The sequence below is a fragment of the Gigantopelta aegis genome, chromosome 7, assembly GCF_016097555.1.
Source record: "Gigantopelta aegis isolate Gae_Host chromosome 7, Gae_host_genome, whole genome shotgun sequence".
NCBI classification, from domain to species: domain Eukaryota; kingdom Metazoa; phylum Mollusca; class Gastropoda; order Neomphalida; family Peltospiridae; genus Gigantopelta; species Gigantopelta aegis.
Window position 1 is genome coordinate 11,502,457 of NC_054705.1, and position 27,997 is coordinate 11,530,453.

Consider the following 27,997-nt stretch of genomic DNA (forward strand, 5'->3'; position numbering starts at 1 on the left):
TACACACTTTACCACAAACACTGAGAGGTGTTTTATCAAATATATTAGAATTTGAAAATCCTATGAAGATTATAAATGTGTCAGTTTATTTAATGCACATAATATTGGATCGCATTTGTTTTGGCATTGATATGATTGCACGGGCGTAGGAAGGTGCCAAAAGGAGGGGGGGGGGGCACGCACACACATATATATACATACATGTATAAATATATATAAACCATTGCTGCTGCTACAAAGTGGTGTGCACATGCGCTGTCGGTCTGGGATCTATCTCCGTCGGTGGCCCACTGTGCTATTTGTCATTCCAGCCAGGACGGGATGTGGCACAGTAGGAAAGTCCTCGCCTGATGCGCGGTCGGTCTGGGATCGATCTCCGTTGGTGGCCCATTAGGCTATTTCTCGTTCCAACCAATGCACCACGACTGCATCATTGTTGTAGCCTGTCAGCGGGCCCATTGGGCTATTTCTCGCTCCAGCCAGTGCACCACGACTGGTATATCAAAGGCCGTGGTATGTGTTATCCTGTCTGTGGGATGGTGCATATAAAAGATCCCTTGCTGCTAATCGAAAAGAGTAGTCCATGAAGTGACGACAGCGGGTTTCCTCTCTCAATATCTGTGTGGTCCTTAACCATATGCCTGACGCCACATAACCATAAATAAAATGTGTTGAAACATTTCCTTTCTTCCATATGTAGATCCCTCCTTTATTTTTCAGACGGACCGTTCAAAATTGCGCCTAATTTCCTTCATACAAAACTGCGCACCCTTTCCATTTGGCCTTAATCCTACGGGACATTCCAAATTCCATAGCACCCCAAATCACCCTCCGCCTGTTACCGACCCCGGCCGGGCTGCTGGTGCTCTCTTGTATCTTAGATGCCAGTGTAGGAGGTCCCCACCCCCTCCACCCCACCCCAAACTTTCCTGTCCTGGACAGAAGAGCCGGTGCCTGTGCCCAGGACAGGCGTGCACTACAACAGCTTGTTATAAATGTGCACGTTAAACACTCTGCCCTGACCTGACCAGATAAAGTGATATATGTAGGTAGCACTAAATCAAATAACTTCCGGCTGGGTCAAAGTTCGAGGTGCACCAAATTATTGATAGAGAAGTGAACACCACAAGTCTTGTGATTGGTTATAAATGTGAGTGTGTTCTTCTGGGCTAAAAATGTTTGCAATTTTATTTCATCTAGTACCACTGAGTCAAGTAGCCTTGTGCTTGGAACATGTATGGGGTACCTGTGAAAAAAGTACTCAAATTTTGTGCGAAACTTGCGGTGTTGTAAAAACATCTGGTTATACCGAAAATGAGCCATCAACGGTAACCATTTTCTGCAGTTAATACTTTGAGGTAGGGGTTGTAGTACTGATATTTATGGGTCATAGTTTGGTTGATATATTGCATATAGTGTCTTTAAACACAAACGTTAACATGGTCGCCTATGGGATTTTATTTAGTATAGTCTTACCTGTAATATACGCGTTGTCCTGGCTGTCAACACACCGGCCTCAACGGACATAAGGCTCGTAGGTACAGGGTTCACAGCCTGGTACCGGCTCCCACCCAGAGCGAGTTTTAACGACTCATTGGGTAGGTGTAAGACCACTAACCACTAACAACTAAACCACTGTTCTGGACAGACAGCCCAGATAGTTGAGGTGTGTGTCCAGGACAGCGTGCTTGAACCTTAATTGGATATAAGCACGAAAATAAGTTGAAGTGAAATGAATGTGAACAAACGGAACAATCAGTGAATATATGTGAAAAACACTCGGTGTGTGGTATATCCGTATAAAACATTTATTCCGTGCTGGAAATAGGTTTTTTTTTTTTTTTTTTTTCTTTGAAACATTTGTTTTAGTCAAACTAATTTAAACAACATGAGAAATGCGCGTGCATGTGTGCGTGCGTGCACGTGTATACGCGTGCTTGCGTACTTGCGTGTTGCGTGTTTGGTTACTTGTGTGTGTGTGTGTGTGTGTGTGTGAGAGAGAGAGAGAGAGAGAGAGAGAGAGAGAGAGAGAGAGAGAGAGAGAGAGAGAGAGAGAGAGACACACACGCAGACACACACACACACAGAGAGAGAGAGAGAGAGACACAGAGACAGAGGGATATAAAAGGGTGGTGAAAGAGAAAGAAAGAGAGAAAAATCGAGGGAGGTGAGGGTTTGGCTGCCAGTGATTTAAATGGTTAAACATTTGTACACTAGAAAGCCTTTCATAATTGATCGACCATGTTGGGATCTATCCCCGTCGGTGGACCCATTGGGCTATTTTTCGTTCCCGCCAGTGCACCATGACTGGTATATCAAAGGCCGTGGTATGTGTTATCCTGTCTGTGGGATGGTGCATATAAAAGATCCCTTGCTGCTAATCCAAAAGAGTAGCCCATGAAGTGGCGACAGCGGGCTTCCTCTCTCAATATCTGTGTGATCCATAACCATATGTTCGACGCCATATAACCGTAAAAAAATGTGTTGAGTGCGTCGTTAAATAAAACAGTTCCTTCCTTCTTTCCTTGATTTACCTTGTTTCACTTGCGATCATTTAACTGCAAATTGTGTTAACTTGTGTTAACTGGCATCGGTGGCGCAGTGGTTAAGCCATCGGACTACAGGCTGGTAGGTACAGTGTTCGCAGCCCGGTACCGGCTCCAATTCAGAGCGAGTTCTTAAGGTCTCATTGGGTAGGTGTAAGGCCACTTACACCCTCTTCTCTCTCACTAACCAACTAACAACTACCGTAACCCACTGTCCTGGACAGACAGCCCAGATAGCTGAGTTGTGTGCCCAGGACAGCGTGCTTGAACCTTAATTGGATATAAGCACAAAACTAAGTTGAATGCGTTGTGTTTAACGACATCACTACTACTGAAGACGCCTATTATGACCAGCATACAATAATTATAATATGCGTCCAAGTAAATATATCTCTTTCTACAGAAATCTGTTCAGATCTTCTTTATAAATATTACTTACTTTTGATATTTGTTTTTGGGTGGGATCCCCCCCCCCCCCCCCCCCCCCACACACACACACTAAGTTTTACATTACCTGTTGAATTGTTATATTGATGTTGACCATCACTTAATTAATGTTTGCCGATGTATTTTTCATGCTGGGCTGTCGTTAAACATTCATTCATTCATTCATTCATCCATTCATTCATTCTTTCTTTCTTTATAACTGTACAGCAAACGTTTCGAGATATATTATTCACCATTCGTGTCTGATCCTCGTTACATTCTTTCGTTCTCCTTGTTCCTCTTTTTTTCCTTTCTTTGTGTTTTTGTGTCTTTGTGTCTTTTCTTCTGGTTAGGTGTAAATCTAATTGCATGTTTCCGAGATGTATTGTGGGACTCAATGGCAGTACTGTTATGTCCACTGTTAGTAACAGTGTTAATTTCTAGATACTGTGAATAAGGCTTTTTATAGCAGTCAATATTGGCTGAAACTATTTACGTGTTATCGTGTTTCTTTTCATCAATATATTATTCGTGAATTCAAGGAGGCTAGACAATTTTTTTTAAACAGGTATGGGTGTTCCCTGTTTTCGATGTGTACGTAATATACCAGTAGCCTGAGGCGGGATTCAGTTAGCTCGGTGGTAGACCTGTGTGAAAATGCACAATAGCAGATCTCTCTCTCTCTCTCTCTCTCTCTCTCTCTCTCTCTCTCTCTCTCTCTCTCTCTCTCTCTCTCTCTCTCTCTCTCTGTCTGTGTCTGTCTGTCTGTCTGTCTCTCTCTCTCTCTCTCTCTCTCTCTCTCTCTCTCTCTCTCTCTCTCTCTCTCTCTCTCTGTGTCTGTCTGTCTGCCTCTCTCTCTCTCTCTCTCTCTCTCTCTCTCTCTCTCTCTCTCTCTCTCTCTCTCTCTCTGTCTGTGTGTCTGTCTGTCTGCCTCTCTCTCTCTCTCTCTCTCTCTCTCTCTCTCTCTCTCTCTCTCTCTCTCTCTCTCTCTCTCTCTCTGTCTGTGTCTGTCTGTCTGCCTCTCTCTCTCTCTCTCTCTCTCTCTCTCTCTCTCTCTCTCTCTCTCTCTCTCTCTCTCTCTCTCTCTCACACACACACACACACACACACACACACACACACACACACACACACACACACACTACAGATATCACTCCCTTTTGGAGCTCGGCTCATTTGCCTACGACAAACTCAAATTGTCCTTTTTAGAATTTTGCTATCCACCTCCACCTTTTTTACAAAATCCTAAATCCGCCCCTGCACAATCTCCATCCCGCTGCACAATCTCACACAAGCCGCCATTGTCCCATTACTAATATACAACACGTGAAATGGCATGCGAGTGACAGTTACACTGAGGAATTTTTCCAAGCTGAATTTCGATCGATGTTGTGCTTAACACGCATGATACGAATCTGATTCTGAGAGACAATTACAACGCGTGTATTGGATTACATAATGTATTGGATTACACGGGGTTGGGTGGACGGTCTGTGGTGTCGTGGTGTGTATGTCGTTTCTATGTCGACTTTCCTACCTTCGTTCGTGTTTTTACAGGTAAAGATAAAGTTTGTTTTGTTTAACGACACCACTAGAGCGAATTGACTTATTAATCATCGGCTGTTGATGTCAAACATTTGGTCATTTTGATTTTACAGGTAAATAACATGTTGTTTTTGTGTGTGGGAGGGGGTATGTGCTTTTGGTTTGTTTGTGTTTGTGTTTGTTGTTTGTTGTTTGTTGTTTGTTTTGTTTTTTTGTTGGGTTTGTTTTGTTTTTGGGAGACCGGCCTCGGTGGCGTCGTGGTTAGGTCATCGGTCTACAGGCTGGTAGGTACTGGGTTCGGATCCCAGTCGAGGCATGGGATTTTTAATCCAGATACCGACTTCAAACCCTGAGTGAGTGCTCCGCAAGGCTCAATGGGTAGGTGTAAACCACTTGCACCGACCAGTGATCCATAACTGGTTCAATAAAGGCCATGGTTTATGTTATCCTGCCTGTGGGAAGCGCAAATAAAAGATCCCTTGCTGCTAATCGGAAAGAGTAGCCCATGTAGTGGCGACAGCGGGTTTCCTCTCAAACTCTGTGTGGTCCTTAACCATATATCTGACGCCATATAACCGGCAATAAAATGTGTTGAGTGCGTCATTAAATAAAACATTTCTTTCTTTTGTTTTGGGGTTTTGGCTGGGGGGGTTTTAACTCACCGAACATGTGCATGATATTCCAGCAGAATGGGGTCTAGACTGTTGCGTCCGAAGTTTATATGGCGGTTGAGTCATTCCCCCAGAAAATATATTAAAAAAAAAATAAAATGCTTGAGCAGGGATCTGTTCCGACCACCGAACCCTCGCCTGCTCATTCAGGCGGGTCAAGTGCAGTGGTATCAGTATCATTTTAAGATAGGCGTACGGACTCCCATTTTATGTGGGAGAGATGTAGCCCAGTGGTAAAGCGCTCGCTTGATGCGCGGTCGGTTTGAGATCGATCCTCGTCGTTGGGCCCATTCGGCTATTTCTCGTTCTAGCCAGTGCACCACGACTGCTATACCAAAGACCGTGGTATGTGCTATCCTGTGTGACATATTGCATATAAAAGATCCCTTGCTGCTAATCAAAAAGAGTAGCCCATGAAGTGGCGACAGCGGGTTTCCTCTCTCAATATCTGTGTGGGGGCAGGACGTAGCCCAGTGGTAAAGTGCTCGCTTGATGTGCGATCGGTTTGGGATCGATCCCCGTCAGTTGGCCCATTGGGCTCATTGGGATATTTCTCACTCCATCCAGTGAACCACGACTGGAATATCAAAGACCGTGTGATGTACTATCCTGTCTGTGACAGTGCATATAAAAGATCCCTTGCTGCTAATCGAAAAAAGTAGCCCATGAAGTGGCGACGGCGGGTTCAGCCTCTGTCAATATATGTATGACCCATAACCATATGTCCGACGCCATATAACCGTAAATAAAATGTGTTGAGTGCGTCGTTAAATAAAACATTTCTTTCTTCCTTCCGCAGTCTATATGGATGTTGAGTCATGTACCCCCGGAAAATATATTAAGATAAAAAAGAAGCATTGCTTGAGCAGGGAGCGGTTCCGACCACTGAAACCCTCCCCTTGAACCTGCGCCTGCTCATTCAGGCGGGACAGGTGCACTGGTTTCAATGTCATTTTAAGATAGGGGTACGGAGTAAAGTAAAGTTTGTTTTATTTAACGACGCCATTAGAGCACATTGATTTTTTTATCTTATCATCGACTATTGGACGTCAAACATATGGTCATTCTGACACTTTTTTTTTTTTTAGAGGACACCCGCTGTCGCCACATAGGCTACTCTTTTACGATAGGCAGAAAGGGGTCTTTTATTTGCGCTTCCCACAGGCAGGATAGCACAAACCATGGCCTTTGTTGAACCAGTTATGGATAACTGGTCGGTGCAAGTGGTTTACACCTAACCATTAAGCCTTGCGGAGCGCTCACTCAGGGTTTGGAGTCGGTATCTGGATTAAAAATCCCATGCCTCGACTGGGATCCGAACCCAGTACCTACCAGCCTGTAGTCCGATGGCTTAATCACTGCGCCACCGAGGCCGATGGATTTTTTGTAGGATGGGGCAGGCTGATATTTGCCCGAATTAAACGACGCATCGAGATTACAACATCTATTTATATTAGTGGGGGCGGGATTCAGCTCATTCGGTTGAGTGTTCGCCTGAGGTGCTTGAGTCGCAAGACCGAATCACGTCGGTGGATCTATTCAACTGATTTGGTTTTTCTCGTTCCAATCAGTGCACCACAACTGGTTGAAAGCTGTGGTATGTGTTTTCCTACCTGTGGGAAAGTGTATATAAAAGATATCTTTCTGCTAATGGAACAACTTAGCGGGTTTCCTTTGATAACTAATTGTCAGAATTACCAAATGTTTGACATCAAATAGTGGATGATTAATTAATCAATGTGCTCTAGTGGTGTCCTTAAACATAACAAACTTTATTTGCATTGGCATTAATAACAAACATAATTTATACAAAGGCTATTTCATGGTTGTTTACGAATACGATTTTTATGTCAACGAGTGATGTGTGAACATATCACGTTTTCGGACATCACGAGTTGACATATAAATTTTATTCCAAAAACCACTATGAAATGGTTCTATGTATTATGTTTCCTAATTTTTGACAATATCTTTCGCTTTTCCTACCGAAAACACGTTACGTAATAAATTATATATGTTTTAGTCGAACTTTTCAACAATGTTACTTAACCATGAACTTTATTTAATTATTAAATTAATAATTATTTAATAACACTGCTGCCAGCAAAAACAACAAGCAAACCAAAACATGAATTGAACTCGAAGTCAGACTAACTATCCGGGATTTACCGTATAAAAGCCCCGGACTTAAATACGGAAAATATCACCTTGGAGAAGATAAAGTTTTATCTGAAATTAGGCCAAGGGCTTAAATTAAGTTAAAAAAAAGTTATACTATAATAAAGAAATATTTTATTTAACGACGTACTCAACACATTTTATTTACGGTTATATGGCGTCAGACGTATGGTTACGGACCACACATATATTGAGAGAGGAAACCCGCTGTCGCCACTTCATGGGCTACTCTTTTTCGATTAGCAGCTGGGATCTTTTATATGCACAATCCTACAGACAGGGTAGTACATACTACGGCCTTTGATATACCAGTCGTGGTGCACTGTCTGGAACGAGAAATAGCCCAATGGGCCCACCGACGGGGATCGATTCCAGACCGACCGCGCATCGACGAGCGCTTTACCACTGTGCTACGTCTCGCACCTTATACTATAATAAAAACAAAGGGTGCAAGTTAGGATAGCAACGGAGTACATAATAATCGTTGTTTCATGACAAACATGTTTCAATATATTTTAATTTTAATTGAGAAGGGTCAATGCATACTTGCATTCTAGTGTCCTTAGTTTCATAGTTAAGAAAATGGAAGAGGAGACTTCCGGTGTTTGTCAATATAAATGTTCTTGTGACTATAAGGTTATTGTAATGGATACTTGAGGTTTACTTCCTGTGTAATTATGGAGCTAATTTTAATTAGACTGCAATCATATTCATATTTTGCCGAACAAGTTCATGATTCAGTTATCTCCCTTGTAACTTATTACAATCTAGTTATTGTCGCTTCATCGTTTGTTTTAGTTTTATGATTACCAATGCATCTGAATGAATGAATGAATGAATGTTTAACGACACCCCAGTACGAAAAATACATCGGCTATTGGGTTTCAAACTATGGTAATGCAAACAAATAAAGTGATGATCAACATCAATATAAAAATTCAAGTTTTAAATAACAGTGTAAAGAACTGTGCAAAAATACAAATATCACAGATAAATACTGACTTTTACTCAAAACGTTAATTGTATCCCGAAGAAAACAAGGGGATTTGTGCTGTATTGGCCATTCTCAAAGAGAATGTTTCACCCCTGCACCACGGCGAGGTTACAACACGCGCAGGGGACCAAAACTGTTTGAGTCTAGACTCGAGACTAATAGAGTCTGAGACACTAATGTCATGACCATACAACGTGTATGCGCGTGACGTCATTAGAGATTGAGTCTGGACTCTAAAAGTTTTATAAGTACGGTCCCAGGTCTGGTGCTCATGAAACTTTTAGAGTTTTGACTCGATACTCTAATAGAGACTGAGCCACCAATGTAATGACAATGCCACACAAATAGTATGCGCGTGACTTCATTAGAGATTGAGTCTGGACTCTAAAAGTTGTATAAGTACGGGGCCTGATCGTATTTAAAAAATAACAAAATGTATTGTTAACAATTTTACCAGTTTTACCTATAAAACAAAATGGGTATGAAGTGCAACGACGGTAAATTATTTAAAATTTATTGAGTAGCCTACGACATCAAGTAGTGGTGGGAATTAGTTGACTGATTATCCTGAGTACTCAACTTATTGTGTTAAAGGCATATTGTCACCAGCGTTGACATGGATTTTACTGCATTATGGTTCAGTTAAGGTGATGCAATAGCTAGATTTGGTTTCCAACAATTAATGTAATTTTTAATTTAATATCCATTTTTAGAAAAATAAGGTCCTTAAATCCGTTACAGTATGCCTTTAATCGTTGGACTTATTATCACGAGTGTTCGAATTGCTATAACCAAAGAACCTCAGGTGAGCACTCTACCGACATCTAGATCCCACTTCCTTGAGATAATAAGTCGAAATCAAGATAATAATATAACTTTGTCTCCTAAATATATTAAATATACTATTGTAATTATTGGTAGTCTGTTAAAAAAACCATTTTACATTTTTATATTTTATATTTTACATAATAAAAACACTCCCGATAAAACCACACACACACACACACACACACACACACACACACACACAAACTGGTTATGGACCATGGAATGTGATATCCTGTCTATGGGAAAGTGCATACTAGTATATAAAAGATCCCTTGCTGCATTAAAACAAATCTACCGGCTTTCCTCTGATGACTACGTCAGAATTACCACGTTTGACAACCAATGTGCTCTAGTGGTGTCGTTAAACAAAAAACGAAAACAAACTTGTATCTCACCAGACCGATCTCGCATTAAATGCATTAAAACATGAAAGGGATTTTACGGACTGTTAGGGTTGCTGGCTGGAACCTGTTTCGCAGATGCGTGGTTCGGATCCATGTGTCTTGGCGAGGGCTTGTCACGGGTGGTCGGCCGCTACGGGGACGGTCCCTGACCTGATTGTTTTGTTGATATCGTTGCCATAAGTGCCATATGGTGTTTCTGTGGACGTTGAATTGACATACGACGTCACGCTGCGAGGTCCCAGATACAAGTATCCCTATGACTCGCCATCTGTCATTGTAACTGAGGCGTGACATGATGAAATTTAATCAAACAGTTCACTAATGGTGTTTTCTGACTTCTGGACTTCCGAAGGCTGCACAGAGTGGCAATGATTTGTGACTGAATGTCTGGTCTTTTATGGTGAACACTGGACAGCATTTCTCCCGAATATTCCATTTTTCTTGCACAAAGCATGCAAACGCTGCAACAACCGCCTGGTTGCATTTCTTTGAGCTGTTTCGTGCACATTTTCTCTGGTTTACATCCATAAATCCATTCACAAATTTATTACTCCAAACAATCCGTCACAATATCTTTTGCCTTTGACTATATATTGCAGTTGAGCAGTCGCATAGCCCGGCCCGTACGTATTGGTATCGTCCGCGGTACGGTGGTCGTATAAATAGTCTCGCTCGATATTTTTTAGAATTATTATGCTCCCAAATAAAGTTATAAAAGACCAAGTATGATTGGTCGATATTTAAATTATTATTTACAGACGAAATGTTACCTGAACATGGGATTTCAGGCAATGCTGCTAGATCTACTGGTAGACCAGTAGAGCTAATTTTAATCAGATTGACGTGATTGCTATATTTTCAAATATCACTTTTATAGTTTTTGTGGATCTGTATATATTTCATAGCTATGTACAGTATAACTCCTCTAACCGGACACCCTCGTGTCCAAGTAAAATGTCCGGTTTTTAAGAGGTATCCAGTTTAGAGAGGTTAAAACTCTGTCATGGATAGAACTCTCTGGCGAAGTCAGAGGTTGTGCCCACGACAGGCGTGCTTGAACAGTTCTCTGATGAAAGCATGCCCACACACTAACAGAGGTTAAGTTTTGTACTGATTTTTAAAGAAAGGACTGTGGAAAATGTCATATCTTGGGAGGGAATTCCGGTTAACAGAGGGTCCGGTTTTGAGATACTGTGTATAATAAATGATGTCATGAATTTGCCATATATTAAGAGGGTGTAGGCGGAGGGCATCGGGGATTCGAATAAATGCCCTACTGAGGGTAACACGTTTTTTTTTTTCTTCTTACAGCGCAGCTTGAACAAATACACAAATATTCCGGACCTTTCCAATAAAAATATGAAATATAAAAATTTAAAGTAGTGCCAAAAAGCTCTACTTTGAAACAGAAATCAAAATAGTCTTGTACTGTTCATAGGCGAAATTAAGCTCATTCGGTTGAGTGCTCGCTTGAGGTGCTTGCGTCGCAGGATCGAACCACCAGTGGATCCATTCAACTGATTGTGTTTTATCCCATTCCAACCAGTGCACCACAACTGATCAAAGGCCGTGGTATGTGTTATCATGTCTGTGGGAAAGCGCGTATAAAAGACCCCTTGCTGCATTATAAAAAATGAAGCAGCTTTCCTTTGATAACTACGTGTGAGAATTACCAAATGTTTGATATCCAACAGCCGATGATTAATTAATCAATATGCTCTAGTGGTGTTGTTAAACAAAAACTGTTTTATAATTTCAGAAGTCTTCTCGTCTGAGGATGCAACTCGTGTTTGTCCGTTCGTCCGTGTGTTGGAATCCGATCAAAGAATGCGACTGACCACCGACGCAGCGGAACACCTGACCTGGTAGCCATGCACAGTCTTGGTAGACGCATTCTAGCTGGATTTATTACAATTCAGATTGTGGTTGTGGCCTTTTTCCTACTGCGAAATCCTTTCGACCAGGTGAAAGGCTTCAGGAATATAGTGCAACAGTTGAATGTTGGGAACATATTGTCACGGTCGAATTTTTCGAATTATGAGAACACCACACAACAGTCGACTTTTAAGGACACCACACAACAGTCGAATTTTAAGGACATGCCGCAAAGTAGCATTGCTGTCAAGACTGATATTTCTAAAGTAACCACTGAAACGAATAATCGACCACTGACGGCGCCTGTTACGTCACTTCCTGTCCAGAAACCTATTGTGAAATATGCCGAGTATCCTTACAGAACATACAACGTAACATGCCGAACGGTTTCGCAAACACTCCGAAACACCCCATTTACACCTGATGATGCTAAAAATGTGTTAGAATGGTACAAAAGTGTGGACGACTATTTTAAGCCGCACAGGACAGATCCTATTAACATGCCAGAAGATGAAGGGGAAAACTTGTTTCTCAATTACGACTACAACAAACCTTCATCCCACACTCTTACCGATGCAAACTTTCAATACTTTCATTTCGACGGCGACAAGATTTCGTGTTACAAGCGCGGGACTGCGGACATACGAAGTCAGCCAAACGGAACGACGTGCATTTGTCATCAGGAGTTTACTGGCAAGCTCTGTTCCGTGCCAAAGACTGTGGAAAATTCGCGAAAGAACGTGAAACGGCAGTACACGTTCAAGCCCAGGAAGGTTCCACGTCGAATTATTTTTGCGATGACGTTCAACATGGAACATATTATTCTTTACCTGAAGATGATTCAGAACGCACCAGCCGTTGATTTGTTTGTTCTGCTCGAAAGCAACTTCACGAACTACGGCGATCCGAAACCGCTTTACTTACTTCCGGTTTTGAAGAGGGGATTCATGCGCCGCTGGCACGGCAAAATCATGCACATGTTTACGAGCGAATTCCTGCAGCAGGCACGACAGAGAGGCAAAGGTTTCGAACAGGAGAATCACATACGGGGTCTGTTCGCGCCCGCCATTAAACAGCGCGTCAGCAACGTCCGCGACGACGACCTATTTTTATACTTCGACGCGGACGAAACTCCCGGATTAGACGAACTACTTTTCCTCAAGCTGCACGACGGATATCCGGTTCCGGTGGGCTTCCACATGATTCTGTGTCGATACGGATTGTACTGGTGGGATGAGAAGGTCAAATGGCGCGCTGTCGGAGTCGCGCCAATGAAAATGTTCCTCGACGTGTATTCGGGACACGCGAATATTCTGCGTGGTCACACGGGCATACGCAAAAATAAACGAATAAAGAATTTCGGGTCGGACCCGCTTCACGAAGTGTGGAATCTAGGATCAGAAGCGAATTGCGTAGGGTGGCATTTGTCCCCTTCAGGGACTCCAGGACAGGTCTTCACCAAAATCATGTCCGTGATTAACGCCGACTGGCCGCGATTTGCAGATAATCCAGTGAATCGAAATATTACGTATATAGCCAGTTTGTTTAGGAGAGGCCGATTCTTTGACCTCAAACATGACTGCGTGGCGATTTGTCCACGAGAGCTCCCCCAGTTTAAAGATTTAGGTTATATTTTTAAGTACCCGAATTATTTCAATTATTTATTAGTTAACCCAAATCTGTTTATTCCTTAAAGTTGTAGACCTAAGTTTTTAAACACATCGGTGTATTTTTTCATTATTAGAGGTGATGTTGTTGTTGATTATTTTTTTTCGCTGTCTTTGTAACAATTTTGTTTTGTTATTTTGGGGGTTTTTGGTAGTTTTTTGGTTGATTTTTTTTTTTTGGGGGGGGGATGTCATTTTTTTTTTGGGGGGGGTAATTAAAATAAGACGTTACTTAAAGTTTATTCTTCTGATTATCCATGTCCGTACATCCGAAGTCTTCCAGGTATTTGTAATAACACGAAAGGTATTTTTCATGTTTTAACAAAAATACACGTACCTGAGAGAAGTAACGGTTATGGAGACGAGGTCTAGCCTATTTTTAGAGGGTATATCCCTGTTTCAACGTCACACACTCTAGCTTCGCTCTATTGTAACAAAACACATTTACAAAAGCCAAAAGAAAAAGCCAAAACATTTTTTTTAATTAACCTATCAAAAAAAAAAACACCTGATCAAAAAAAAAGGCTTTAAAAAAAAAAAAAATAATAACAATAATAATTCGTTCAGTAGTTCTCGTTCTCGTTCTCGCAATACTCCTGTGTGGCTATTAACGTAATCCAAAGAGATATTATATTATAGCCAGTCGTTTGTCACTGCCGAATGTATGCAATATTGTTTGAGTTCGTGTATTTATCAGAATACTATTTTATTGAGTGAGTTTCACAGACATTTAAGATTCTGTCTCGTATATCAAAATGAGGTGGGAAGTATCTTGGTGGTAAAGCGCTCGCCTAATGCGCGGTCGGCCATGGGTCGATCCCCGTCAGTGGCCCATTTGGCTATTTCTCGTTCCAGCCACTGCACCACGAGTGGTGTATCAAATGTCGTGGTATGTGCTATCCTGTCTTGCAACTAATAGGGAAATGTAGCAGGTTTCCTCTCTAAGACTATAATTGTCAAAATTACCAAATGTTTGACATCCAATAGCCGATGATTAATTAATTAATTAATGTGCTCTAGTGGTGTTGTTAAACAGAACAAACAAACATCAAAACCGCCGTCGGTCTGCTCCTACCAAAAATCACCATTGGTATATCAGACACGGCAGCACTTTAAATAAATAGAATAGCCTATTGGGCTATTTCTCGTTTCAGCCAGCTCACCACGATTGGTGTATCAAATGTCGTGGTATGTGCCTCCCTTGTCGGTGGCCTATTGGGCTATTTCTCGTTCCAGCCAGCTCACCACGACTGGTGTATCAAATGTCGTTGTATGTGCTATCCTCTCTGTGGGATGGTGCATATAAAAGATCCCTTGCAACTAATGGGGAAAATGTAGCAGGTTTTTCTTTCTAAGACTATTTGTTAAAATTACCAAATGTTTGATATTCAATAGCCGATGATTAATTAATAAATGTGCTCTAGTGGTGTCGTTAAACCAAAACACACTTTTTACACCGGCCTGTTACTGTAGGATTAATAACCACGTTTTAATTGTAATGTCCGTTGCAAGTCGTCAAAATCGTATAAGCACATGAAGAGCAGGAGTTTTCATTTCTCGGTGATTTAAGTGGTGAAAACAAATTGGAAGAAAGATAAAATATTGTTTTATTTAACGACACACGTGGAGTACATTGATTTATTAATCATCGGCTAATGGATGTCAAACATTTGATAATTCTGACATATAGTCTTAGAGAAAAAAAACCGCTACATTTTTTCATTGGTAAAAAGGGATATTTTATATGCACCAAAATGAATGAATGAATGAATGAATGAATGAATGAATGTTTAACGACATCCTAGCACGAAAAATATATCGGCTATTGGGAGTCAAACTATGGTATTATATGCACCATCTTGCAGACGGAATAGCACATACCACGGCCTTTCATATACCAATCGTGGTGCACTGGCTGGAATGAGAAATAGTCCAGTGGTTCCAACTAGATCGACAGCGCATGAGGCGAGCGCTTTACTTGAGGATTTACGGCAGGCAGTCTTAAAGGGACACGCCCTAGTTACGGCTAGTTGTTAACCATTACGGCGTTGTTTTTCGCTATTAAACCAATTTTTTCACAAATAAAATTGCACTTTACTTACATTTTATTATTTAGAATACACATTTCCATTCACCTGAAGTGCTTTTTGGTAATCCTGGTAATCCTGATGTTTGTAAAACCACGAAATGCATTTTTTGTATTTCTTAAAATTCCGCGCGCACTCGAGAAAAAACCGTTAAGCAAGCGAGGTCCAATCTATTTTTAGAGGGAATCTTCCTGTGTAAACGTCACAGACGTTGGTATACCACGTGACCGTTATCATTTTGGTTCGGTTTGTTTTCTCGTGCACGGTTCGCGCAATCAACATCCGATTTCTTGTCGTTTGCTTGTTGTTCATTTGTGAGATATTTCTTCACAGTTCGTGAACATTTTCAGTAACAATAAAGTTCAGACAAGTAAGTGTCTCAATACAAAACATTACAAACCCTTAAAACCAATAATGTTGCTAAGTCTTACGATATCTGGAGAGGGGATACAACCAGGACAGAATAGTTGGAACATGTCCAAGAGAGGTGAAAGGAACGCACCCCAAGTCTGTGAAATTTGTCGTGACGTAGGCATTGTTGTGCTTCGAGCGACATCTACCGGTGACATCAGAATACTAACTTTCAAAATTATTTCAAGCAATTGGGACATGGGCATTCCCATGGTATTTATCGATATAAAACCTGCTTTTTCACTCCATTTCATAAAAAAGTGATCTAAGTGTGTTACAGGTTTGTAGATTAACCAAATTATAATTTATTTTCGCTGGATGGAACTAGGGTGTGCGGCTTTAAAAAGCTTGACTGAGAAGTAATCCTCATTAGGTGATAGTCACAGCCCCGATCACATAGTTTTACGCGGGCTCATGATATGGTTAATATGGAAATGATATCATTAATCAATCTCCAATTTCTAACATTTCCATTATGGTGGAGGTGGTGGTTGGGAGGGCCTAGGGAAATGAATTACAAATGGGGCGGACCTTCCCTTCTACTCTCCTCCGACATACATACCACATTAACCAGGCATACGTTATTGTCAATATTCTACTTTTTACGTAATAATCTGTAGAAACCTTTTTTAACCCTTTGTTTAAACCCTTTTAACTTCTTTGTAAATAAATTTTATTTAACCATCAATTAAGTAGTTTTAGCTAATCATCTGTATAAACGTTTTTAACTTCTAAAACCTTTTTTATTAAACACTCCCTCACCCCTCTCGTTTCGAGTAGTTTCTGGCTCTAGTCAGAAATCGTGCTCGCAACGAGCGTGCTTGAACATTAAATTGATATAAGCACGTTAATTCCCGACATCTGACCTGACAGTCATTTGTGGGCATCCATACATACATACATGAGCGACCTTTAGATACCATTTATCTTAAAAGGAGTTGTTTATATAGATAATACTACTTGAGTGGCCGTTAGATACCATGTATCTTAAAAGGAGTTGTTTATATAGAGAATACTACTTGACTGGCCATTAGATACCATGTATCTTAAAAGGAGTTGTATATATAGAGAATACTACTTGAGTGACCATTAGATACCATTTATCTTAAAAGGAGTTGTATATATAGAGAATACTACATGAGTGGCCATTAGATACCATTTATCTTAAAAGGAGTTGTTTATATAGAGAATACTACATGAGTGGCCGTTAGGTACCACTTATCTTAAAAGGAGTTGTTTATATAGAGAATACTACATGAGTGGCCGTTAGATACCATTTATCTCACAACGAGTTGTTTATATAGAGAATACTACTTGAGTGACCATTAGATACCATTTATCTCACAACGAGTTGTTTATATAGAGAATACTACATGAGTGGCCATTTGATACCATTTATCTTAAAAGGCGTTGTTTATATAGAGAATACTACTTGAGTGACCATTAGATATCATTTATCTTACAACTAGTTGTTTTTAAAACGCAGATCGTAATTGTAAACTCTATTAACGTGTCTCAGGCACGTCTCTCCCTCACTCAATCGTTGGCATGGACAGTGGTTGAGTGTGGGACAGAAAATTACTTATTAAATGGGCCAATTTTGAATTATTTCTTAAAAGGGGGATAATTTTGATGCGTCGTTCAAATAACATATAGTACTTATATAATAAAAAATGTTTTAATTAATTTAATGTGACGCTTATTTTTGACTGGGCATTTCAAAAAAAATTTAAAAAAATTACACAATTTATATGACCTAAACCCAAAAAAAGATTAAAAGATGGCAGCCCCAAGTGCCTCAAAAAGGCTAATATTAAAACGCATTTAACGTGCGAGGTTTAAGATAAATAGTATATAACGGACACGAATGCAGTATTCTGTTTCTTTCACATCTCCAAAAATAAACGTATTTATCAACTAAAACTAATTTACGTCCCTAGCGCTTGTAGCTAACTTATGCTTCAAAATGTAATCACTTTCAAGTTAACTTGTACGTCACAGAGTAATTGATTTAGACTGCTTTTGGGTTTTTTTATTTGATGGTATGGTAATAGCGACCTTGTCGAAGTTCAGCCAGTGAACGTGTCGCTAACGTTCGCGAACTATTTGATTGGTTTCCGATGTGGCCATTTGCTTTAAGGTGAAGCGCATAACCCAGTCTAGCGGACGTTAGTGACAAGCGGTTGACTGAACTTACCCCGGGTCATCACCTAGGAGCAGCTAATCGTATGCGTTTAAATTATTATCACACGTATGTTTGTTATCAATAAGTTATAAAAAAGAACGAATTATTTTCTCACTGACGGGCGTGTAAGAAATATTTTTATATACAAACGTACATTAAAATGTGTTGATATATTATGTCATGTTGTTTCGTTGGTTGTGTGTGTCTGGGGATGGGTAGATGGTAAACGCTAACGGGAAGAAAAACCTAAACTCCCACCCACCCATCAACCCCACCCCCACAAAAATACAACAACAACAAATGCAGCCAAAAGCACACACAAAAAAAAACATCGAACCACCTCCCCCCTCAAAAAATAAACAACCCATAAAAAAACAACCAAAACAACAATAATAATAAGAAACCAACCAACCTAATAAAAAGAAACAGCTTCATTTAGTATTGATAACAGCCACTCCCAAGGAGATCCTTTACTGAACGATACATCCTTCCTACACCACCACCTCCCATAAAGAGGACAACCACTCCCAAGGAGATCCTTTACTGAACGATACATCCTACCTACACCACCACCTCCCATAAAGAGGACAACCACTCCCAAGGAGATCCTTTACTGAACGACAACCACTCCCAAGGAGATCCTTTACTGAACGATACATCCCACACCACCACCTCCCATAAAGAGGACAACCACTCCCAAGGAGATCCTTTACTGAACGATACATCCTACACCACCACCTCCCATAAAGAGGACAACCACTCCCAAGGAGATCCTTTACTGAACGATACATCCTTCCTACACCACCACCTCCCATAAAGAGGACAACCACTCCCAAGGAGATCCTTTACTGAACGATACATCCTACACCACCACCTCCCATAAAGAGGACAACCACTCCCAAGGAGATCCTTTACTGAACGATACATCCTTCCTACACCACCACCTCCCATAAAGAGGACAGCCACTCCCAAGGAGATCCTTTACTGAACGATACATCCTTCCTACACCACCACCTCCCATAAAGAGGACAACCACTCCCAAGGAGATCCTTTACTGAACGATACATCCTACACCACCACCTCCCATAAAGAGGACAACCACTCCCAAGGAGATCCTTTACTGAACGATACATCCTTCCTACACCACCACCTCCCATAAAGAGGACAACCACTCCCAAGGAGATCCTTTACTGCACAATACATCCTACACCACCACCTCCCATAAAGAGGACAACCACTCCCAAGGAGATCCTTTACTGAACGATACATCCTTCCTACACCACCACCTCCCATAAAGAGGACAGCCACTCCCAAGGAGATCCTTTACTGAACGATACATCCTACACCACCACCACCTCCCATAAAGAGGACAACCACCCCCAAGGAAGATCCTTTACTGATCCTTTACAATACATCCTTCCTACACCACCACCTCCCATAAAGAGGACAGCCACTCCCAAGGAGATCCTTTACTGAACGATACATCCTTCCTACACCACCACCTCCCATAAAGAGGACAGCCACTCCCAAGGAGATCCTTTACTGCACAATACATCCTACACCACCACCTCCCATAAAGAGGACAGCCACTCCCAAGGAGATCCTTTACTGAACGATACATCCTACACCACCACCTCCCATAAAGAGGACAGCCACTCCCAAGGAGATCCTTTACTGCACAATACATCCTACACCACCACCTCCCATAAAGAGGACAGCCACTCCCAAGGAGATCCTTTACTGCACAATACATCCTACACCACCACCTCCCATAAAGAGGACAGCCACTCCCAAGGAGATCCTTTACTGAACGATACATCCTTCCTACACCACCACCTCCCATAAAGAGGACAGCCACTCCCAAGGAGATCCTTTACTGCACAATACATCCTTTCCTACACCACCACCTCCCATAAAGAGGACAGCCACTCCCAAGGAGATCCTTTACTGAACGATACATCCTACACCACCACCTCCCATAAAGAGGACAGCCACTCCCAAGGAGATCCTTTACTGAACGATACATCCTTCCTACACCACCACCTCCCATAAAGAGGACAACCACTCCCAAGGAGATCCTTTACTGAACGATACATCCTTCCTACACCACCACCTCCCATAAAGAGGACAGCCACTCCCAAGGAGATCCTTTACTACATCACTACACACATCCTACACCACCACCTCCCATAAAGAGGACAGCCACTCCCAAGGAGATCCTTTACTGAACGATACATCCTTCCTACACCACCACCTCCCATAAAGAGGACACCACTCCCAAGGAGATCCTTTACTGAAGGAGGACAGCCACTCCCAAGGAGATCCTTTACTGCACAATACATCCTACACCACCACCTCCCATAAAGAGGACAGCCACTCCCAAGGAGATCCTTTACTGAACGATACATCCTACACCACCACCTCCCATAAAGAGGACAGCCACTCCCAAGGAGATCCTTTACTGAACTATACATCATCCTACACCACCACCTCCCATAAAGAGGACAGCCACTCCCAAGGAGATCCTTTACTGAACGATACATCCTTCCTACACCACCACCTCCCATAAAGAGGACAGCCACTCCCAAGGAGATCCTTTACTGAACGATACATCCTTCCTACACCACCACCTCCCATAAAGAGGACAGCCACTCCCAAGGAGTTCCTTTACTGCACAATACATCCTACACCACCACCTCCCATAAAGAGGACAGCCACTCCCAAGGAGATCCTTTACTGGACGATACATCCTTCCTACACCACCACCTCCTATAAAGAGGACAGGCACTCCCGAGGAGTTCCTTTACTGCACAATACATCCTTCCTACACCACCACCTCCCATAAAGAGGACAGCCACTCCCAAGGAGTTCCTTTACTGCACAATACATCCTACACCACCACCTCCCATAAAGAGGACAGCCACTCCCAAGGAGTTCCTTTACTGCACAATACATCCTACACCACCACCTCCCATAAAGAGGACAGCCACTCCCAAGGAGTTCCTTTACTGGACTATACATCCTACACCACCACCTCCCATAAAGAGGACAGCCACTCCCAAGGAGTTCCTTTACTGGACTATACATCCTTCCTACACCACCACCTCCCATAAAGAGGACAGCCACTCCCAAGGAGTTCCTTTACTGGAATATACATCCTTCCTACACCACCACCTCCTATAAAGAGGACAGCCACTCCCAAGGAGTTCCTTTACTGCACAATACATCCTACACCACCACCTCCCATAAAAAGGACAGCCACTCCCAAGGAGTTCCTTTACTGGACTATACATCCTTCCTACACCACCACCTCCTATAAAGAGGACAGGCACTCCCGAGGAGTTCCTTTACTGCACAATACATCCTTCCTACACCACCACCTCCCATAAAGAGGACAGCCACTCCCGAGGAGTTCCTTTACTGCACAATACATCCTTCTTACACCACCACCTCATATAAAGAGGACAGCCACTCCCGAGGAGTTCCTTTACTGCACAATACATCCTTCCTACACCACCACCTCATATAAAGAGAACAGTCACTCCCGAGGAGTTCCTTTACTGCACAATACATCCTTCCTACACCACCACCTCATATAAAGAGGACAGCCACTCCCGAGGAGTTCCTTTACTGCACAATACATCCTTCCTACACCACCACCTCCCATAAAGAGGACAGCCACTCCCGAGGAGTTCCTTTACTGCACAATACATCCTTCTTACACCACCACCTCATATAAAGAGGACAGCCACTCCCGAGGAGTTCCTTTAAACTGAAAACTACGAGTATCCATTTTTTTAGTATGTGTGTGTTTATGTCACCATGCGTGCGTATGTCACCATGCGTGTGTATGTCACCATGCGTGTGTATGTGTGTGTGTGTGTGTGTGAGAGAGAGAGAGAGAGAGAGAGAGAGAGAGAGAGAGAGAGAGAGAGAGAGAGAGAGAGAGAGAGAGAGAGAAAGAGAGAGAGAGAGAGTATTACCAGAATATGTCTCGGTATCTGTAATTATGTGAGCCTCTGGCGAGCATAATAAATTATTTTTATTCCTAATATATGATATTGTTGACGATACCGAAATATACGAGGGTAATAATATCTTTATCATATAATCTCAAGCTTGAAGCAACGTGTTTTTGTAAACTGTATAAGCAACTTTAATTCCAGTCAGCCATTACGCGATATTCAAATGACGTAAGAATATGTGAAATTGGCGTTGGTCAATAGTTTGCCACTCCTCGAGCAAAACTCTGCAATGGTCATCGAGTTTCGCCGGTTCTGGTTGATGTGTATATACTGTCCCAAACATGCTCAATGGGATTAAGATCCGGCAATAAGGCAGGCCATTGCATGTTGTTAACGCCATTTTGTCTCAGACATTCTGTGACAATCCTTGCCCTGTAGGTCTTGTGTTGTTATCCTGAAACCCGTGTTGGCCAGGCATAGTCTTCAAGAATGTTGTTTTTGTATTTCTGGGCTGTGACAGTACCTTGTACAACTACCAAATCTGTTTTACGATTAACACTGATCCCTCCCCACACAATAACAGATCCACCACTGAAACGATCGGATTGGATAACGGTAGCGTCATGGAACCTTTCACCCTGTCGCCTATAAACTGGTCTACGGCCGTCGTTGAAGTGGAGATTGAACCTTGATTCGTCAAAGAATAGGACACGTGCCCATCTACGGTGTCCCCACGTGACGTGCTCACTAGCCCGTCGGAGTCTGTTTACTCTTTGTTGGTGTGTTAGGCCCCGTATCCATAGGCTGTTCCGTTGTGGTGTGTTCCCTTGTTCCGTGTTCGCTTGTGACCTTGTGACGCGCCATATATATAATGAACCTTTGTTTTGCTTATTGGCCGTTCTCATAGGTTGAACCCGGGGAACATATGGCCTTGTGCCCGTCACGTGTGACGTGTGATATATACATATACATACACATACACATACACATACACATACACACATACACATACACATACACACATAAGAATGGACCGCAATAATGTTTTGGTTCATGCAAGTATATCGAAAACAACTCTGTGCACACTGTATCTGTATGACTCCACAACACCTGTCATGAACTAGTTCATACGTCATTTGAATATCGGTTGATGGTTGACTGGAATTATAGTTACCTATACAGTTTACAAAAATACGTTTGATATTATATACTGACACACAATGAAAAAGCAAAAACAACTTTCCATTGCAAATAACGACAAACTATTACTGAATTGATGGATAATGTAATATGACATTAATGACTGGTATTCATGAGATACATTCACATGGAAACATGGCCAGTTATCATCAGTAATCGAGTTGCATTCGTAATCGAAAGTTCAAAGTAATTCTTGTAGTATGTGGGCGGGCATTGTATTGTTGAAACAGAAGGGGACCTCCTGGTCTTCGGTGATGGCGCAAAAGTGGCTGGAGAACTGGTCTTAGAATAACGTCAACATAACGCTGGGCTGTAAGGGCATCGTGGATAATGATGAAATCACTCCTGAAATTACAGTTGATCCCCCCCCCCCCCTACCATCAGACAACCGCCGCCAAACCGATCACGTTCCCTCACACATCCGTCAGCGTACCGTTCATGGAGTCTCCTGTACACACGTGCTCTTCCATCGGCAAAGGAGACAGAGAAACGGGACTCATCTGAGAAAACAATGCTCCGGTAAAAGGCTGGTGGATGATTACCATTCTGGAGAGCAAACTGTAGTCTTGCAGCACGATGTCGCGGTGTCATGATGTTACCGATGTACGGACGTCTGCATCTGAGTCCAGCCGTTCCGAGTTGACGGATGACCGTCATCGGATGGACAGACCTTCCATGACGTCCTATCGTGTTGCTTGCTGTCATCGTCGCAGTTCTGAACCGGTCATGGAGGTGGTGTCGTCGAATCTGCCGATCTTGGCGTGGGGTCGTAACGGGACGTTGACCAGGTCGAGGTCGATCACGGACACTCCCGGTCTGTTGATGACGTTCAACAAGTCGTCCAATAGTTGATGGATGGACTCTGAAGGTCCTAGCAACTTGGCTTTGCGAAGTCCCCCCTTGAACCATGCCCAACGCTCGCTCCCTTTGTTCTTCTCTGAGTCGTGGCATTCTTAATGTGACGAGGAATATGACACCGTTACGTGACTTTTATGTGTCCACATACTGGCATTTCACGTGCATTGCATGCAGCATGATTGAGCATGTAGTGAACGCATTTCACGCCATTCTGTGTGTTTCTGCTATTGTATGTGTAACGAGAACAAAACCAGAATTAAAACCCAAACAAAAGTACCAATCAATGGCTTCCTCTCATACATTTTTATTTTATATCCAATAAATATGTTTCATTAATCACAACAAAATATTAAAAAATATCTGTTTTGCGTTTTCATTGTGTGTCAGTATATGATAAAGAGGTTATCATCCTAGTGTGTTTCAATATCGTCAATATCATAAAGTAGGAATAGACATAATGAATTATGCTCTGCAGAGGCTTGCATAATACAATTTTTATTCCTAATATGACATTTACAATACCAAAAAAACTATCTGGTAAGTATGAACCGAAAAAGCTATGTGCACACTGTACGACTATGTCTCTCTCTGTATGTATGTATGTCTGTCTCTGTCTTTGTCTCTCTCATGTGTGTGTATGTGTGTGTATGTGTATGTGTGTTTTTGTGTGTGTATGTATATGTGTGTGTGTGTGTGTGTGTGTGTGTTTATGTATTTGTGTGTGTGTGTGTGTGTGTGAGTGTGTGTATGTGTGTCTATGTGTATGTGTGTGTGTGTCTGTGTGTGTTTGTGTGTGTATGTGTGTATCTTTGTCTGTGTGTATGTGCGTGTGTGTGGTGTATGTGTGTGTGTCTCTGTGTATGTGTTTATTTGTGTGTATGTGTGTGTGTGTGTGCCTTTGTCTCTGTGTGTGTATATGTGTGTGTGTGTGTATGTGTGTGTGTGTGTCTTTATTTCAACATTTGTCCAAGGACCATTCTCACTAACGCCCCCCCCCCCCCCCCCCGTCCCACCTCCTTCTCATCCCTACCGACCTTGGTGGTGTCGTGGTTAGGCCATCGGTCTACAGGCTGGTAGGAACTGGGTTCGGATCCCAGTCGAGGCATGGGATTTTTAATCCAGATACCGACTCCAAACCCTGAGTAAGTGCTCCGCAAGGCTCAATGGGTAGGTGTAAACCACTTGCACCGACCAGTGATCCATAACTGGTTCAACAAAGGCCATGGTTTGTGCTATCCTGCCTGTGGGAAGCGCAAATAAGAGATCCCTTGCTGCTAATCGGAAAGAGTAGCCCATGTAGTGGCGACAGCGGGTTTCCTCTCAAAATCTGTGTGGTCCTTAACCATATGTCTGACGCCATATAACCGTAAATAAAATGTGTTGAGTGCGTCGTTAAATAAAACATTTCTTTTTCCTTCTCCTCCCAGATCTCGGTCTCTTTGGGAGCTCGGTTCATTTGCGATAGACTAACTTAAATTGTCCCCCAACCCCCTTTACAAAATCATCGATCTGCCCCATATCATTTTTGATCTTTCGGATAACGTCACGGACTGACAACTGTGATGCCAGTCAGTGCACCATGTTCGAAGTACGTCAGTCTACACAAAATCCAAACAGCTGCGTAAGACGGGTCTCGTCAATAGTTAAAGCGGATCCTTCCCTTAAAGGGACAGTCCTGCGTTTGCTGCAATTTTTAAAGAGACATACCCTAGTTTTTAAACACTAAGGCATATTTTTTAACATTAGAGCCGTTTTTTGACAACTGAACTCATACTTTACTTAGATTTTATTGTTTAAATTATCCATTTCCGTACATTCGAAGTGTTTTTGGTCAGCCAGGTGTTTCTAATATCACAAAATGAATTTCTCATATTTTTAAAAACGCACGTGCGTCTGAGAGGTAACAGGTATAGAGTCGAGTTTTGGTCTATTTTTGAAGGGTATTTCACCATTTCAAAGTCACAGTCCATTTTAACTTTATCCAAATGTGTTACAGGTTTGTAGATTAACTAAATTTAGTGTTAATTTTCATGAGCTGAAACTAGGGTATGTCCCTTTAAGATGGTATCGAGTAACAGAGACTTTTTAACGATTGTAATTACATATCAAATAAAAAAAAATGCATAAAATATTAGTGGTTGTATATTAAACGTGTTTCTGATCGTTCTAGTATTTGTACTAGGTTAAATTTAATTTTATTTCCTAAAAAAAGAAAATTGTTGGTACGAAATTATTTGAAGACAAAATCCAGTTTGGGCTTCTTACAAATATCAAGACGACCAGAAACACATATATTATGTCTGTTGTTCTGCTATAATGAAAGTGAAGTGCATCACAATATTTTTTTTTCTTACTAATATACGTATTACCATTATTTAATCAGACAATACTTAATATAATAAGATAAATTATTTATCATTTGTGATTCAACTTATTTTAAATCAACAAAATAGATCAAGTTTCTATTAAAAATTGTTTTAATTGTGATGCTTTGCATGTTGGCGATTTTATCGTATTTTCTAATATAAATGCTCTCTATCTACATACAAAAAAAAATTCTAGAACAAAACTGAACTACAAAAAGAAGAAACATATTTATATATATGAATTCACAGACACTAGTTGGTTTTGATCTGCGTTGGGGGGGGGGGGGGGGGGGGGGGGGTGGGGGAGAAAGAAAGAAAAAAATAGGGGAAGGAAGAGAAAAGAAATATAGTAGTAGAAACAAAACCACTTGTAGTGCGCTAGTAATTCCAAACAAGTCGAAAGAGAAAATTAATGATTTAAGAAATAAAAGTGTCAGTTGAAAAAAACCAAAAAAAAACCGATCCTAGACCGACCGCGCATCAGGCGAGCGCTTTACGACTGGGCTACGTCCCGTCGTCCCTGCAATTACAGGGTGTACAAGTGTGTAGGAAACCATGGTGCCATGACAACGATGACACATTTAAAACACAATACAAATGAACAGATCACATATTTGGGCACTTCATACATTCATTTATTCCAGCTTATGTTCGTGTTTATATCCAATTAAGGTTCAAGCACGCTGTCCTGGGCACACACCTCAGCTATCCTGGCTGTGTGACGAGGACAGTGGGTTAGTGGTTAGTGAGAGAGATGAGGGTGTAGTGGTCTTACGCCTACCCTCCAAAAGTTTTATAACCACAGGCCCTGACCTTGTTAACAAAGTTGGTAACGTAAAAACGTCTCATTTTCAGTTTGTTCATACCTGGGGTGATCCAGGTTGTGACACCACTTCGGTGTTATTTGGGGAGGATGTGGGGGGGGGGGGGGGGGGGGGGGGGGGGTGGATGCAATCTAATTAAAATTAGGTCCACTATTACATATGGATCTAACAGAAGCCCGTTGAAGCTGATGTTCAGTTGACCCTTCATTCGACCATTCAAAACCTTACTTGCAAAATCATGCCAGTGATTTGATGATGATGATGATGATGATAACTAGTTTAACGTGCCCATATACCACTAGGGTTTCGAACACGCCCATCCCGAGTCCGACCTCCCATAAGATCGATGGCCTGACTCGGGGTGTGTGTGTGTGTGTGTGTGTGTGTGAGGGGGGGGGGGGTAGTGTTGAAAATGGGCAGAATTTTGAAAATAGCAATTAGTAAAAAGGTTAATAGTATAATTAAAAAAAAAAAAAAAAAAAAAAAAAATTGACTGCTCGGCCGAATATTTATATAATTTGGAGCATTTTAGAAGGACAGTCCAAAAATAAATAAGAGAAAGAAGAGAGGATTGGACTATTTAATAATTTTTTTTTTTTAAAGTAATTTCGACATAAAATTTTGAACGAAGGTCTAAATGTTTAAAGTCCAATCTATATGTCCACGTGAGTGGCCTCGTTAAGGCCGTTAGGGTGTGGAGGTTGGCCTACGGCGAACTGATGAGCGGAGAACTGGCAAAGGCGGGGATGAAGTGCTTCCATCTCTGGTCGGCGAGGATGGTTATAACACTCCGGTAGTCGTTGCCGAAAAGGGCCTTGACGATCCTGTGGATGGTGTGGATATCCATTTCTCTAACCAGGACCGCTTGTCGGTAGACTCCTTCTCGGCGCTGAGTAGTACCAACCCCGTCTTGCCGGCTGTAGACTTGATGGTGTGTAGCTCGTAAGCGCTTCCATCAGGCAGTTGT

General features: G+C 41.9%; 1 protein-coding gene across 2 annotated transcripts in view; it reads left to right on the forward strand.

The window, feature by feature from the left end:
- LOC121377507 (beta-1,4-mannosyl-glycoprotein 4-beta-N-acetylglucosaminyltransferase-like) overlaps positions 1-13,314 on the forward strand; it is a 38,847-nt gene extending 25,533 nt beyond the window's left edge. For both annotated transcript variants that reach the window (XM_041505519.1, XM_041505520.1), the window contains exon 2: positions 11,352-13,314. In XM_041505519.1, coding sequence (XP_041361453.1) covers positions 11,464-13,161 — 1,698 coding nt within the window. In that variant the 5' untranslated portion in view covers positions 11,352-11,463 and the 3' untranslated portion in view covers positions 13,162-13,314. The remainder of the gene's footprint in view (positions 1-11,351) is intronic.
- Positions 13,315-27,997: the final 14,683 nt, after the last annotated feature.